Genomic DNA, 15,990 nt, shown 5'->3' with positions numbered 1-15,990 from the left:
AAATCACGGGAATTCCGAATTTAGCGACTGAACATTTCTTGCAATTCAACAGAATTACGAATATTTCTAATATTTATTACTCTTTCTACTTGAATGCTTACAATAAATACATTTATTCTGGACTATTCGCCCCCAAAAATTCTATTTTCAACCACCGAATGGTGGTTAATCGAGCGCGCAAAAGACCGAGACAAACACTGCCGAAGTAAAAATCCTAAAAACCACCGAGTGCTTGGGGAATTTTCCGATCTCGGGAATCGAAGGAAGCCAGCTCGCCGCAATCCGTCCGACCTATTTATAAAACCGGCTCGGTGAAAGAACGATTTTAGAGCGGTTATTGTTACGACCTCCTCCCCATCCCAATCGAAAGTGGGCAAACGATCGGCAGAGGTCTTGCTACCGGTCAGTTTCAGTCGATATTTCCAGCGATTGCTGAACCCTCCACGAGGGAGGGAAGAAAAGGAAATATCCGAGTGGCGGAATCGAACTCGTAAGAAAGCGAATCGGCGTACCAAGTGCAGCTGGATAGGGTGGTGTAGGGCGGAGGTAGGAGAAGGGGGTGGCTGGTCTCTGGTCTCGTTCGAGGGTAACTGAAATAAGGTATAATTTTCCGCGCCAATTAAGGTCTTTAAGAATTGCGACCAATTGAGCGGGAGGGTCAGGGGCTTAGCTTTAGGGGAGAGATGTACCGACATCCCCCTATAATTTATTATTGATTAGATCGAATCGAGAAAAAGAGCGGCCCGAAGACGAGACCAGTGTGGTCGTCTTAAAGATTACTTCAGCCATCTCCTCACCCTCGAATACGCGCGTCTTCCCTTTGCACCGTGGGGGGCGAGTAATAGGGAAATGGCGGACGTTTTTCCGGTTCGATTACTCGCCACCTGCTAATTGACTTCTCGTACCTACCGATGGCTCCTGGGTGGAAAGAATCGCTTCGAACGACGCCACTTCCAGAACGAGAAGCGAATATAGATCTTATCGATGGAAATTAGATTAACCTTATCGTACACTCGGTCTTTGAAATATAAAAAATAAAAGAAACGCTGAATTATTTCCTCGTCGATATCCGGAACGCGCGAGGCCATCATCGGATCAAGTGAGGCGTGAGGATCCACGCTCCTGTGGTTCACACTTAATTAAACCGCCATAGGAACTCTCGGCTGGCAGCACGTGGCGGACAATGCTGCAAGTCTTTAGCGGCGATTGTTATGTAAAGCACACCCTATATATGCACCCGCGCGCAGTTTCCTCTCGACTCGATACGAGACGAAGTACTGTACGGTACAACTCGGCTGTCTGCGTCTACGTGTACCACCACGGTACGGAGCAACTTTTCCGAAAGCATTAGACAGCGATTCAAAGGGGAATAAGGCGGCGGACACTGGGGATGATCGCTATTTTAGCCTGGAACAAGTGTCTCCAAGTAGTCGAAAAGTAAGAGAAACGAGGAAGACTCGTTGTAAGAACTTTCTGCTTCTTGGCTTCTGGGATAATGGAAACTGTTGACTTTGAATAATTTTATCCGGCCTTCGGGGAACTGAAAAGTTTGTCATGCCACTGTACCTTGAAACGAGAAGTATCTTCCAGGAAGAAGATTGTAGGGATAATTATTCAATTCTTGATTACCGTCCCTTCTTAATTGCTGCTTTCTTCGGTATTGTCCCCTTCTTGGGGACATTTTACTTACGATTGCTGATACCTAAATTGACGGTGTAAAAGTCTCGAGAAACGTGTACAAATGCGGTATTCGAGTTTCGAAAGCATTCTTTCCTTTTAGTTGCAAATATGCTGAGTCAACGTATATACCCCCTCTTTTATTACACCGCCATACACAACTGTTTATCATGCATGTACTTACAAATCGTTAATTGTAACAAATTAATCCTGAAACTATTTCTAGTCACAGAACCAGATCGATTATGATGGCATAATACAATTTTTCCAAACCCACAACAATATTATCAATCTCCTAAATAGTATCCCCTGAATAGTATTGATAAAATTCTGCAACCATTTCAAAATAGCCAGATCAATCAGATACGATCTAGAAGTTTCGAAAAACATAAAGAAAGTCACGTTAGAAATAATTTCACCCCCGAACGAAAGATATCGCCTTTAGCGCTCTGAAAAACCGAAGATCCTAGTAAAAAATGTCCCTGGTCCCGCGAATCGCGAGTAAATACTTCCTCGAAGTAGCACTCCCTCGCGTAAAACGACGTGTCACGCGCGATACCTGAAAGACGTTCCCCTCTACATTCCTCCTCGCCCACCCCTCGTCTCTTCGACCCTGAAAAAAGCTGGGTGATCCCACTCCGAGCGCGTTGTCTCTCGTCACCTCGACGTAGAAAGCTTCGCGGTGCCGTCGATTGGCTCGGTCGGGAGAGCAACGTCGCCGAGACAGCCGTGGATTGGTTGTAGGGCGAGGCTTGCGTCGTGACGGAAGCGTCGCCGGGCGTCGCGCCTCCAACCTGGAGGTCACGTAAAGCTCCACCTACGCCATGACCCGCGAAAATCGAATGTCTCGGCTGCTATACGCTTGCTCTTGGTTAGATCGAGTACTTTTGGGATTGGGAAACGATATCTCGGAGTAGAAATTTTGTGTTTGTGGTAAGGGATGAAATGAAATATTGGAAGGATCGAATATGAAATTTCAAGTAACGTTCGATACAACATTGACTGTCACGTGATCACGGACAGTTGATAAAACTTTAGATAATCTGGATATAAAATCGATCCTTAAGGTGGAATATTAAATAAAATATAAGTAAAATCTTGGCCGATACAGTTTCTATGTTTCGAAACAATAAACGTCTTGTCTTCGAAACACATTCACCGACCCAATATATTCCATTCGAAATTAATATACCAAACTAAAAGTAGCGATTGCATGGGTCGAAAGCTTCTGGTCTCCGCGTCGCGAGTTCACTCACTCGTCTCGAGACATCCGTTAGGTCAAAGGGGCAGCAAAAGGAGACGCGTAAAAAGCGCGTCCTGAGCGTCGTCGACGACGGAGGATTCGGATCGTGGTGAGGTCTCGATCCACTGGGAGTGGAGGGATGTTTGGTGGGGGTTGACTGGCTGGCATAGAAGGGGAAGATCGCCGAGCGCGAGAGGCAGGGGGCCGAACGAAGCTTCCCGGCTGAAGTGGCCCGCGGACTAATTCGAAAAATAAGTCTCGGCGCGCGACAAGCACACTTGACCGAAGCACACTCCTGTGCAGAAGGGCGCGCTGGCCACTCGAGTGTTCGCCGAATGACAATTAATAAACGCGTAGAACCGAGCCGGTGTGTATCAGCGCCGACGAGTAGAAGATTACGCGGACACGGAAGCGTCCTGGTACATACGCGAGTCAGTCGAGCCGCGACTCCGATAGAACGTGGCCGTCGATCCGTGGACCAAGCTCTGGGAACTTCCGGAACGATTCTTGTGCCGGTTGAAACGATTGAAACGAGTCACCCAAGGACTGGTGTACAAGAGAACGTCAACGGTACCAAGTTGCAGCTGAAGAAACAGTGATCGATTGATATTTTCAAGATGTTCGAGAACCGTGATTGTCTTTTTGTGCGGGGGATACCACCCAGTGATTGCTGAGACGATGAAAGATAGAGTATCGTTGAAGCTGTGAAGGGTAGACAGTGAAACGTTCGAGTTGTGAAGAATAGAGAGGGAGGCTTGTATAAGACTTCGACAGATAGGACAGTTTGGGTTTGATTAGTGTTCGGAAAGGTGAAAGAAGGCATGTCGGGCAGAGAAGAGACCATGGACGACGAGAAACGAAGCGAAGCCTCCCCGAAACCTTCCCAGCTGACTCCGTTCAGCATCGCGGACATCCTCAGTCGAAGAACTAACCACGATCAAAGATCCCAGGAGTTGGATGACGCGCAAGGTGCGTCGTTCGTGAAGAAACCTCGCAGAGAATACGACTGTATGGACAACGATCACAGAGAGGCACGCTCGGGACAGGATCAAGGTCAGTTGACTAGATTCCCGAGGCTCCCGTCACCTGACCTGAGCGTGGCCAGGGAGCTGGATATTTTAACGAGGAACCTTGTCCACGCGAACATCTCGAACTTTGCCACTATTCCACACCTGGGCCAGGGGACCTTCAAACACCTTGAATCTCTGGGGAACATGACTGCTTATCAGCCGGTTAAAGACTCGAGAGAAACTTCGCACAGGCAGCAAGACGAGGCGCTGGACATGAGCAAAAATAAATATCTGGGTGAGTGGATGAATATTTGTTAAGTACATAATCATACTTCGGCCCTTAAACTATAAAAGCAGACGAACTATCTAAACAAAATCTAATGATATCCTTCCACCTTCGACTTTAATCCATCTCGTACTTGAAAATTACTATCCATATACAGTATATTCTAAATAATTTACGACGAGGTGCTTCGGTCATCCCTTTCTATAATTCTAAACCAGCCAAGACGTTGATAATTACTGCACCTATATCGAATCGACAATAATTACGAAGCCTATCTACATGAACGTAGAACCTCGAGTCTCCTAATCACCGATATGACCGTGGCGTACGATAACCAACAGGAGTCGACGACTCAAGCGAGTGACCAGGGCCCACTTACGAGCGAAGAATCTTCCCGCTCGGTTGGACAGCCTCCCTTCTGGGAGATCGTGTGTCTGCCACGAGGATTGCAGGCTTAAGAGATCATTTAGCCCGGTATCCTTGTAACAGGCAAGCTTTTCAAAGGGGAGGGGGGGTGGTTTTTTTCAGTTAACCCGAGCGCAGATAACGTGATCGAATGTAATTTTAGTAGCATAAGTGGTGCTCGACCCGGCAGACGTCACAAGTGGCCGGCACTCTGCTTCTTGCACTTGTTCGATCCCCGGGGCCACACTGTTGCTCTGTCTCTCGAGTCGTCGAGGATCCACCGAGATCGGAAGCAAAAACAAATTTAGATCAAGGTTGCCGGGGACCGATTCTCTGGAAATCCGACTTTTTTTCCTCTCCGTCCATCGGATCCGATCGAAGAAGATTCGTTGAACGAGCGACGGTCGGTGCTACGTGTGTTTCACGGTCGAAGCAGCTAGATTCGGATTTGATTCGCGAGAGGATCACAGGGTACCGCCCAATTAAGCAATTAATTCGTACCTGGAACCGTCTCGTCCCGCGACGATCCCTTTGGTTTCTCGACTACGCTCGAGGGTGAAGCGAGCAACAGCAGGCACGAGCTGGCACCGTTTCAAGGCTCGCTCGCGGAATTACGAACCCCATTTTCCTGGCTGTATCGTTCTCGGGAGTCACTTAATACGGTAATGGACAGGATACGCGAAGCAGGTTCCTAGTCTGGCCTCTAGTAGAATCCTGACGTTTCCTGTTACCATTAATCTCGAGTCACTTACACCGTAAGGGGTGGAATCTACCGCTAGCTTCTTTTTAGATTGCTGAAAGTGTACGCTACGAGCAAAATATTGTTTCTGATTAGATCGACTTTGCTATCGATTATACTTATACTTCTATGTACACTGTTCTATCGTATACTCGTTTATAATACTCGATTTATATCCTAGAACTACAGTCTTTCAATCGAATATCTTTACCATTCTTTTAGATCGAAGCTAGACGTCTCTATCCGTCTGAAAATAATTTCCTTTTTCAAATTCATGTCTCTAAACCCTATACAATTCCGATCAATCTGTTCTATGATTCAGGTCTTTATAATGATATTTTAATTACGTTCGAAGAATGAGGTTAAATGGGTAGCTAAGCACGAAGGTTCGATGGCTCCCCTAACAGGGATAATATTTCATGCGGTCGTGGTCCATATCAATTCATACGAAAAACGACGAGCCTCGTTTCAGAAGGTACGAAGGGTCATCTCGGTGTAATCGGAGTGAGAGCAAACGGCACTTGCTCCTCTCGAACACTCTCGACGTAGGACGCTCGTGGGCTTGTTTGACGAGCGTCGGAGGAAGGACACGCATTAGCTGGACGGGATGGCATAGAGTTGACGTCGAAAGAGATCAAATATAGATCTCTCTAAATGCTTCGAGTCCCCCCCATCGCATCGACGGCCACCGATAAACATTGACGCAAGAGGACTGTACGAAATAATTATGATGTCAGACGAGATCTTCGAAATTGACCTTTTTCTCGCGCCCCCAAAGATGATCGGATGTCCTCGTGGCTTTCAATTGTTTCTGGGGTGGCACGACACTTTCAGGCAAAAGTGTTCCTCTGAGATATACATACATGGATCGCTGAGACCATTCTGAGTTAGACACTGTCTATAGATCGTATATATGGTACCATATATTATGGTACTATTTAAAGACTTTGGAGAGTATTAAGTCTTTAATGTCGTATCTCATGTTTCTTTCCACTAATGAGAATTCAATCGATGACGCCATTCTCGACCACATATTGTTATCAAATCTTGGTACCATTTCCAGATTTTAGGGATATTAAGTTCGCAATAGTAGAATTGATATTTCAGGTCTGACAATTTATGGTTAATTGTTTATTCAAGTCTGACTAGCGTTTGAAATTCAGCTAGGTCATTTTAGATCGCTTTATATAAGCGATCTAAATTGATTCGTTGAATTTTTTCATTACTAATGTTCTTGTGTATCATTCTAACCCCTCGAATATGATGATTCTGACAAACTACCCTTTGTACTTTCGTTGATGGTACTTCGACCGATAAATTAAGCAACTTATTCAATGGTAACCTACGTCAAAAAAGGCACTTTACGTTATATACCCTCTGATTTATCTATTCCTGGCGACCAACATCCATAATCCAGACACTAGATCAAATATCGAAATCTTGGTATAAGATTCAAAGACCCACTCATTGACTGTACCATCAATTTAACTTCCACTGGCCACTATACAAAGGATTAAACAACGTCTGCCTGTCTAAACGGACTCGACAAAAGTTCGAAAAAACCCAGATGACCGCTCGAGGTTGCAGTATCTCTTCGTTCGTCGTTTCTGCGCCTGTTTCCGATCCGGTCGACGAAGTTATTACCCAAACAATACCGGCCGAAAGTATTCTCTGCAGGAATAACGCGTCGTGATGATCGATTCCGACAATTCGCGTCACTGAGACGAACAAAGTCGTCTAATCGAGTAGAATTTTCGTACGAACCTGAGACGCACGATTGCACTCCGATGCGACCGGTTAAACTTAGAGAGAAGAGAATTACCGTGGAACAGGAGCGTAAACATGTCGGAGTAGCGAGTGCACGTGTTAATGTTTGAACGAGACATCAAACGACGCGCCGGAACTCTCTCTCCGAACGTGTTCGTTCGTTCGTTCGTTCGTTCGCTCGTTCGCCGCTTCTATGGCTGTCCAAAGAGGATGGTTACTCGCTAGTTGGCCCACCTCTCTCGCTGTCCACCCTTCCAACCCCTCCCTCTAGTGTAGCCTAAAACACGTTTGATTTACGATCGTGGCGGTAGATCATCGGCTTCCGATCTGCCCGTTTGTTTGCTCTGGAATTTCGAAAACCGCGAACTTTATACTCCTCTTTGCGATTCGAAGATTCGGAATAACTAACGTTTTCGGTTGGACGATCGCGTTGCGACCTTCCTCTGTCTGGGAGACGATGGAATTTTTCGTATGATTTTTTTTGCGACCGTGTTTTCGTGCAATTTCGCAGAGGACACGGAGGAGGACATGTACGAGCCTCAGAACCACGGGCAGAATCTTCAGAGCAGAAAGAAACGCAGCAGGGCGGCGTTCTCGCACGCGCAGGTTTACGAGCTCGAGAGAAGATTCGCCGCGCAGAAGTATTTGTCGGGACCGGAGAGGGCGGATCTAGCGAGGGGATTGAAGCTGACCGAGACTCAAGTGAAGATCTGGTTCCAGAATAGACGGTAAGACGCGCACGGCAGAATTGCTAATTTTTCGGGGTTACGTGGTTTTGAACCGTGCCCTTGTTGAGCTCGACGAAGGGAGATGAAGGATTCACATCGATGAAAGAGAGTACGTAGAATGTTTTTAGAGTAGATTAGACCCGTCTGATAAGTCTGTGGACTGAAGTATGCCACTTTTGAATCGTCCTGTACGTACTAATCTAGTTTCAGTTGCGTTACTATTCATTCGATATAACATTCTTGAGAAGAAATGAATACACAGCTGTGGATATATTATTCCATTCCATTTGAGATGCCACTTTTGAATCAATCCGTAGGAAAATAAAAAGGATCACTTACCGAGTTTATGCAAGAGTGTCGCCTTTTTGAAACAGGGAAGCGAACGATATTTTTGTTTTCAACTGTAGATTTCTCCGTTCTGTTTTCGAGCAACGTTCTTGAATCATCTTACGTAATCGTAATTGCATCTTTCTGTAAACATCTGACTTCGATCTGTCGGTACAAAGAGTCCATTTAACTGTTATGAGGAAGCTTATAAATGACTGTTTATTACGAGGAAGCTTGTAACTCACAAACGAAAGTGTATCGATTCCAATGAATTTGTCCCATCGGAAAGGACAGTCGACTGCAACGGGTAAATATTTAACTGTTGGAGCAAATGCTGGTACATTTCTCATAAGTGGAAAATTCCTTCTATGTCTGAAAAACAACTGACTTGCAGACGTCAAGAAAATCGTAAGGCGAGGGATTAATACATCCTAACTTCGATTTGTCTCTGTGTTTATCTTCGCTGTATTATAAAATATTCCGTATATATCGACCACTTGGAATTTCTCATAGAGTTCTCGTTAAAACAGAAGAAACGTGAACGAAATCCGATTGACACGAGCGTTTCCATTCCAGATACAAGACCAAGAGGCGGCAGCAGCAGGAGCTGGGCGCGCTGGTTAATTCCGGGAACGCGAGGCGCGTGGCGGTTCGAGTTCTCGTGCATCCGGACGAGCATTTGAGGGGATTGCCACTTCGTGGTTCCGGGCAACTTCCCGGGCAAATGTCGGCCCCGCAAATTCATCCGGCGAACAAAGCGCTCAGCGGTTTCCCGTACTACTGCCTCCCCTATCATCCGTTGCTCTGCCCGCCCCTTCACTCCGCTCATATACAGGTGCAAAACACGATCGCGTCGGACCTCGATCCCAGCCAGCTATCGAAAATCAACGACGAGAAATAAAATCGGGGCAATGCGGGTGGACGAGTTTTCACGGCGAGGATCGATCGTTTCGCCACGCGTTATCGAAATTACACGTACACGAACGACGTCAAGCTGGTCGATCTACGAGTGCTTCACGGTTATTTTAGTTGTAATCATCATTAGACTGTGGATTGCTATGCAAAATTACATTTTCTAAAGTAATTCATGAATTCTTTGTCCCCTTGAGTATATTATCGGGGTTTAAAATAAAATAAGAAACTCGTTATATTTAATAAAAGGTTTGTCTTTTATAGCACTATAAGCCGTGAACGCATAAGGTCCGCAGTCTAATCATTTTTCTTTGTCCCCTTGAGTATATTATCGGGGTTTAAAATAAAATAAGAAACTCGTTATATTTGATAGAAGGTTTGTCTTTTATAGCACTATAAGCCGTGAACGCATAAGGTCCGCAGTCTAATCATTGTTTTTTTTTTGACTAGCAAAGGATCGAGAAGTCTTCGAAGTGTCGTCGAGTTTGAAGACTCTTTTAGGTATCATTAACGAGCGTGTCGACTGCCAGAGATTCATCGGAATCTCTGCGGTCCGAATATTCTTTCTTCGATCCGGTTCGAATTGAATGTATTTATTAGATTGTTTTTCATTGTTATACTTCGAATCCGAAAGTCGTGTTACTCGTGCACGGCAGTCGATTGTAAGCTAGTCTATTTGTAATTACTCTACGATTTTCGTTCGCCAGTAACCAAAGATTGAATTACGTTAGAATTGTCGATAGACACTCGAGGTTACGTTTTGATATTAAAAGTCGAGAACTACGTCGCATATCAAGCATCCACGTACACAGAAACTTCCTACCGTCGTTGTCAAAGTTAACAATTATTATTAACCGTCTTTGATCGCGATTCACGCGTAGCACACTTGGAAATAACGATTTAAAGGTGCACGGTGTCGTTTCTTCCGCGGACTAATTCTGGATTCACTTAGAAATATTATCGTAATCTAGGGAAGAGGATCGTGTAAATTAGCGTGTAAATAACTGTATAAAATGGAATTTGAGTCGAGCGGTATCGGTAGCCGGAGTAATTATTTATTCAAGCTCTTGAAAACGATCTGCGAATCACCATTAATGCACCGATAGTCACACAAACGTGTCAAAATTTTGATGAACCTTATGTTTTTCTAATTCTTTTAACTCTTTGGTATGTTTTCTAGTAATTTATACTACTCGAGACTTCTCGTTATAACTTCGTATTCCTATGAAATATTCTTCTGCAACATTTCGCGTGTGTAACTTCAGAATCTTAGACCCGTCTCGAGTACTATAAATTATTATTAAAATGTCTAATTTGTTATTTCGTAATGCCGTTAATATGACGTGTAACAGTTTAAGTTTTAAAATATAAAATGAAATTGTGATGTTACGTGCAATGTGTGTGCAGTTCGATATTATTCGACAATCGATTTCGATCGAACCGTTTCAGAGACTACCGTCGGTACTCCACCGGCGGTCCACGTGCAATAAAGAAGCCAAAGAATGCCGATGCCATACGATCTTAAGCGTTACCACACTTTACTTATAAGCGAGCCGCCAGGCATTGTTTTCGCGCGCCTATGTGATGATACAGATCTATTCGACCTATATCAAATGGTTCATTAAAACGAGAAAACGGAATAAAAAAAGAAACGTACGCTGTGTCTTCCTTTTTATCCCTCTTAAACGGCCCGCCTGCGTCACGGCCGCGGGGGATCGTAAAAACTCGACGTGCTTGACCCGGGACTTCGCCACCGAAACAAGTAGCTACTTTTTTACGACACGCTTGTGAACGATTTTACGCATCCTCCCGCGCCAAGTGACGTTCAAACTGCATTTTTTCTTCCTTAACGTCTTACATTTCACAATAGAATTATTTAAGAATAATGGAATTCTAAATCAGAATGTGGTTCGAGGAGAGTACATCTTATGTTTCGAAAGAAATGATTTTTTAGCAGGAACGATGCCGCGTCGATTGTAATTTATCGAGGATGAATCGATTCAAGAGATTCTAAATCATCGAGAGTAGGACGGGGGAAGCGTCGATCAGACGGTGGAATCGCGAAATCGACGTTCCCGTCAACGACGATGGAAGAACCGACTTTCCCATAAGGGTTTTAATAGCTCCGTCTGGGTGGGCTCGACAGACATCAGATCTGTTTATTCAGTCGCGGAGACGAGCAGACTTAACCGACGCGACGGGGGGAAAAAAATCTAGATCCGACACTCATCTGTTATAAACAAAGGAGTTACATTATCCTCCACGAAAGGGCCTTTACGCCTCCGTCACGCGATCTGCATGAAAAGGAGGGCGCGCTCAAAGGACCCCGCCGCTTTTTGGCTGACTCGGCCGGAATTTCGGGCCAGGACACCCTCGTCGAGACGTTGCTCACTTAAATTTTACAACGTCGTGCTTTTTTCTATAATAAAAAAATAAATGTTTCTCTTCATAGGTCTGTTTATAATAAAATTTGTTTCACGTGAAACGGTAACCCTCTTTCATCCCCATTTTACAATCTTTTGGAGCAGATATTGATGACTTGAAATGCTTCTTTGTCGTAAACACCAACGGTTCTTTTTTTTTTCAATTTTTTAATACAGATTTTTTAACGAAATCCTGTCTTATTCAGTATCGTATTAGATTGCAATTGTTAGTTACAATTAAAATTCTACTTCACCTAGCCTTTACTGATACCAATGATTATTGTGCGTTTATACAGTATAATAAAATGAAATCTACAATAAACTTACAACGAAATATTTCATTTGTGTTTGATTTGAAATAAATTCCACTCGTAATTACAATATGAAAACTGTAATTTCGCGTATAAATTTGCAGTCTAACGGACTTAAATAAAATTTCGATCTAACGTAATCATGATCCTCCCGAACAACATAACACCGCGTAAAATTATATACAAATCGATTCCAGCCTATCCTGAGTCAACGTTACCCACAATTCCCACAAATGATTGTTACTTCAGCAATGAAAAGTTAAAAAAAAAAGCATGACGAGGAATTTCAAATGGATTACAATCGTTCCCGGTTCGTTCTCCTCCACGGTCATCAATGACAAAGTTGACTAGCAGTGGAACGAGCAAGGCTCGGTCGGAAGATGGATTTTATAGTCGTTTCTGCAGTCCATTACTGCTACGTTTATATCATGTTCTAAACATTCGAAAGCCATAATGCTCTCGGCGTTAAACGAAGCCTTGTGCTGACACGGGAGCCGTTACTAGTTTCGGAACTAGCAGGGATTACTTGCGGTTTCCATTAAGAAAATTAACACGGGCCATTGTACACTGGCGAATAATCAGCCATCGAAATCGTTCGAAGCGAGTAGTGACCTATTTTCGATACTCCGCCGTTCGTTCCGAGTGTTGAGGGAATCGCGGCGCAATTCGATGCACTTTAATCACGAATAATAACTTAATCTTCTCCGCATTCTTGCGATTATAAGGAACGATAATCAAACCTCTTTCACTGGCGGTGATGATCAATAATAGAGTATAAACATTATTAGTCCCAAATGAAATTCCCAAAGCTGAATCTCCAAGTATATAGAAATCGTCGCTTTCGCGTATTGTCCTCGTCACATCCATGGCAACGCAGCTCAAGGAAATCGCTAATTACTCCTGCTATTCGTTAACGGACCGTCTCGATGGTATTTTCGAAAAACGCTTTTGGCCTATCCGTACGAACATTTGGCTGAAGAGGGCTCGTCTACTACCCGTTGCGAGGCTATCGGGGTCGTGCGAACCGGCGGTGGCTGGAGAAAGGGGTGAAAAGCGGGGGAACGGGAGGGTTGAACAGGGAGGAAAAGACCGTTCACAGCGCTATTAACAGCTAATGAAAATTAGCTTTCGTCGGTTGATTGAGCGTCAAATCGTCCCTTTCTTGTTTCGAGAAGAGAGAGAAAGACGGAGAGAGAAGTCCGTCCACTGGTGTCGTTAGAACCGACACGTACTCCCCGGCTTCGTATTGCACTGTGTCTTCTCCCCCTGCCACTTTTTTCTCTTCTCGGCCGCTAGTTCCACCGATAGGAAATTCCGGGGGAAAGTGCTCGTCTCTTCGTTTGGAAATTATCCGGGATTTCGTGGACCGAGAGGATTTGCATAAACGCGTGCTTCATCGAAAACGTCCGATCCCCTTTTCCCCCGTTGTGGAATCGCGACAGAACTATTTCAATATAGTTAACGTGTAACACTTCGTTCGACACTTTGAATTGTTCAATTTAAAGTTTCGATTTAATCGAACATTTCGAGATCGCGGTTCAAACGATTTTCACCGATTTTGAGGTCGCGGAAAATCCCGTAGCTGGAAGAGAATTTATTTGGCTAGTGGCTGCATAGCGGCTATTATCAATTCTTCACGAGCCATTTCAGGCCCGAATGAAAAAAAAAAAAATTCCCTTTTTTTCCACGGCGGCGGGGTGGGAGCGTGCGGTCGCCTCTTACAATGGCCGCGAAACAGGGAATTTAAAAGTATAATCGTCCACCGTACGGTCCCTGGAAAATACTTTTCACCGTCGAACGACTTCTGTCTCTCGGACGTGCACGTTGAATTTTGTCCGAAGAAAAATCCCAATAAATTCGTCCTGGCAATCGTTGTCACTGACCACCGTAATATTTAAACGGAAAATCCTATAACAAAGTCCCACGATTTATCCGTATATACAGAGCGATGATAATGTTATGATTCCGTGTCGGTTCGCACGAAGAGAGAAAACTTGTCTTTCACCGACGTTTTCGAGGCGAAAGGAATCGCAGTCCCCTTTAACCTCTTCAATAGTCCGCGTGACACTCCGGTTCCTCGGTCTCCTTGGCAACCGTCCCAATTGAAACGCGTGTCAGAAGTCAGGAGGACGGTGTATAAGAGAGATAAAAAAAAAAAAATAGAAGGAAGAAAGGAGGGCAGGTAAAAAGGCCGCGGCTGGAGAGACGGAAAAGTGGCGGCAGAAAATCTCAAACTTCGAACCGGCAATTCGTGTCCGTCTTACCGAGACGCGTCGCGCCTGAATAAAAGGTAAGCTGCTGCCTTTGTCGGCCGAGAAAGCATACACAGACCCACGAACAGGCAGTACCGAGGGGCAAATTCACTATCGAGGATCTTGAGGAGGCAACTTGAAGCAGGAAGGGTGCACTTCGTTATCGGTAGCTTCCTAATCTCGTAAGAAGCCTTTATGAAAATGTCAGCTTCCGGTTAATCAGTGATTTCCGGAAGACGCGTTCTTGCACCGATGGTTTAAGAATGGAGTATAATGATTGTAAGGCAGTAGGATATTGATCGGTAAATGTAAATAGATTCAGTTCGTTGGTAATGGCTAAAGTGAGCGGTAGTATCTCCACCTCCCCGGTGAATTTTAATGAATACCTATTTCTAGATGGTACACAGAAAAATTGTAAACCACTAAAAGGGTTAAATTAAGAAACAAAATCAAAAATGTATAGAATCCAAGTATCACAATCTGAAAAGTCTGATCCTCTTCATCCTCCGAATCGTTTCTCCTTCGCCCTTAACAAGACATAGAATAGAAAAATTACCGTTTTATGCCTGGGTTCGCTAAAGGATCTTCCGCAAAGGTTTGCGGAAAGGTATTTGCGAGCTCTAAATTTGCGGCCGAGCGAGAGGGAATCAGCCCGGAGAGCTAGGTACGGATGATCAGGCGGGTGAACGATGCTTATCTGCGCGAAGAACTCGCCGGGGGGAACGAACTACGGGCGGAAACCATTTTCCTTCGCTTTTCCGGCATTTCAAAGAAGCAATTTACCGATATTTCGTGGCGACGCGACGTCGGGGAAAATTGGCGCACGGGCGGCCAATCAGCGGCGTTTCATGCAGGTCCGCGGGTACGACGAGTTCAGAAAATTCTTTCGCTCGAATTTCCTTTTCCTCGTCGCGCGGCCTCGAAAGTCTCCACTTCGTTCCCTAATTTCGACGAATTAAGTGTCGTTACGTTCGGAAGGGAACCCGTTCCGATTTCAATGGATCCGATTAAATATCTTCGTCGGCCGGAGCTATAGATGATTATCGTAACTATGAAGATTATCGAAATGATTTTCGTTTGTGGATGATAGCCCGTCGACGTCGAAACTCTGTTTTGCAAACTTTGAAAATGACAGGCGAAGAGTTTTACTTTGATCGCAATAACGGAACAACGTTGTTCTCCATTCAGGATCAGCGAAGATAAAACGTTTCGATTAATAGATAAGAAGAAACGGTAATGAAAAATGTTTCTAAAAAAATCTGATAGCGACTTTGTTCTCGTGTTTCTTCGCGTCTTTAACTCCTCGCCCCATATCTAAGCACACTGAAAGATCGATAAAAATGATCCGACATACCTCATTCCACAATAAACGTAAATGCTACTTCCAATTGTCGTTGTTCTTAATTTCTAGTGTATTCTTTATAGTACATTTTCTAAATGACTGCTTCGAAACGAAACGAACACGAGTAAGCGTTAGTCGGAGCCCGGCAAATCAACAAGCTCGACCAAAATCTTCGGATTGGCCCTTCCGGTAGCAAGTCGAAGCCGATCCGTGGCTACTTTGTAAAAACGGTTTCGCCAATAGGTCTGGGTTAGGTGGCCGCCTATAAATAGGTCTCAAATTACTCTCCCCGAGGGCTCGCGTTAGTTGTACGGTGGCGGTGTTTTAGCGGCCATTTTGGAAAAATAAACGACACACCGCCGCGTAGGAAACAGATGACTCGGGGGAGCTGCGGATGCCAACTCCTCGTCGGAGTGACAGCCGCCGCTCACCCGATTGTTTTTCAGTTTACGTTAACGTTTCGTTTTCCTTTCGATACGGTCGTTGAACGAGCCACCGTGCTCGCCCTTTTATTGCTACGCGCGCGCGCGCACGCAGCGGTTATATCGGGCGCCCGAAGCCGCCACTG

General features: G+C 44.8%; 1 protein-coding gene across 1 annotated transcript; it reads left to right on the top strand.

Annotated features, from left to right (window-relative positions):
• The first annotated feature begins 3,762 nt into the window (after positions 1–3,762).
• LOC107189098 (homeobox protein Nkx-2.5-like) lies at positions 3,763–9,083 on the top strand. The gene is made up of 3 exons (XM_015577532.1): positions 3,763–4,225; positions 7,639–7,855; positions 8,759–9,083. Exons 1-3 carry the CDS (start codon positions 3,763–3,765, stop codon positions 9,081–9,083), a joined length of 1,005 nt encoding a protein of 334 aa, XP_015433018.1.
• Positions 9,084–15,990: the final 6,907 nt, after the last annotated feature.

Source organism: Dufourea novaeangliae, unplaced genomic scaffold (assembly GCF_001272555.1).
Source record: "Dufourea novaeangliae isolate 0120121106 unplaced genomic scaffold, ASM127255v1 scaffold125, whole genome shotgun sequence".
Classification (NCBI taxonomy): domain Eukaryota; kingdom Metazoa; phylum Arthropoda; class Insecta; order Hymenoptera; family Halictidae; genus Dufourea; species Dufourea novaeangliae.
Note: the sequence above shows the minus strand (reverse complement) of the source record. Positions and strands in the feature narration are given on the sequence as shown.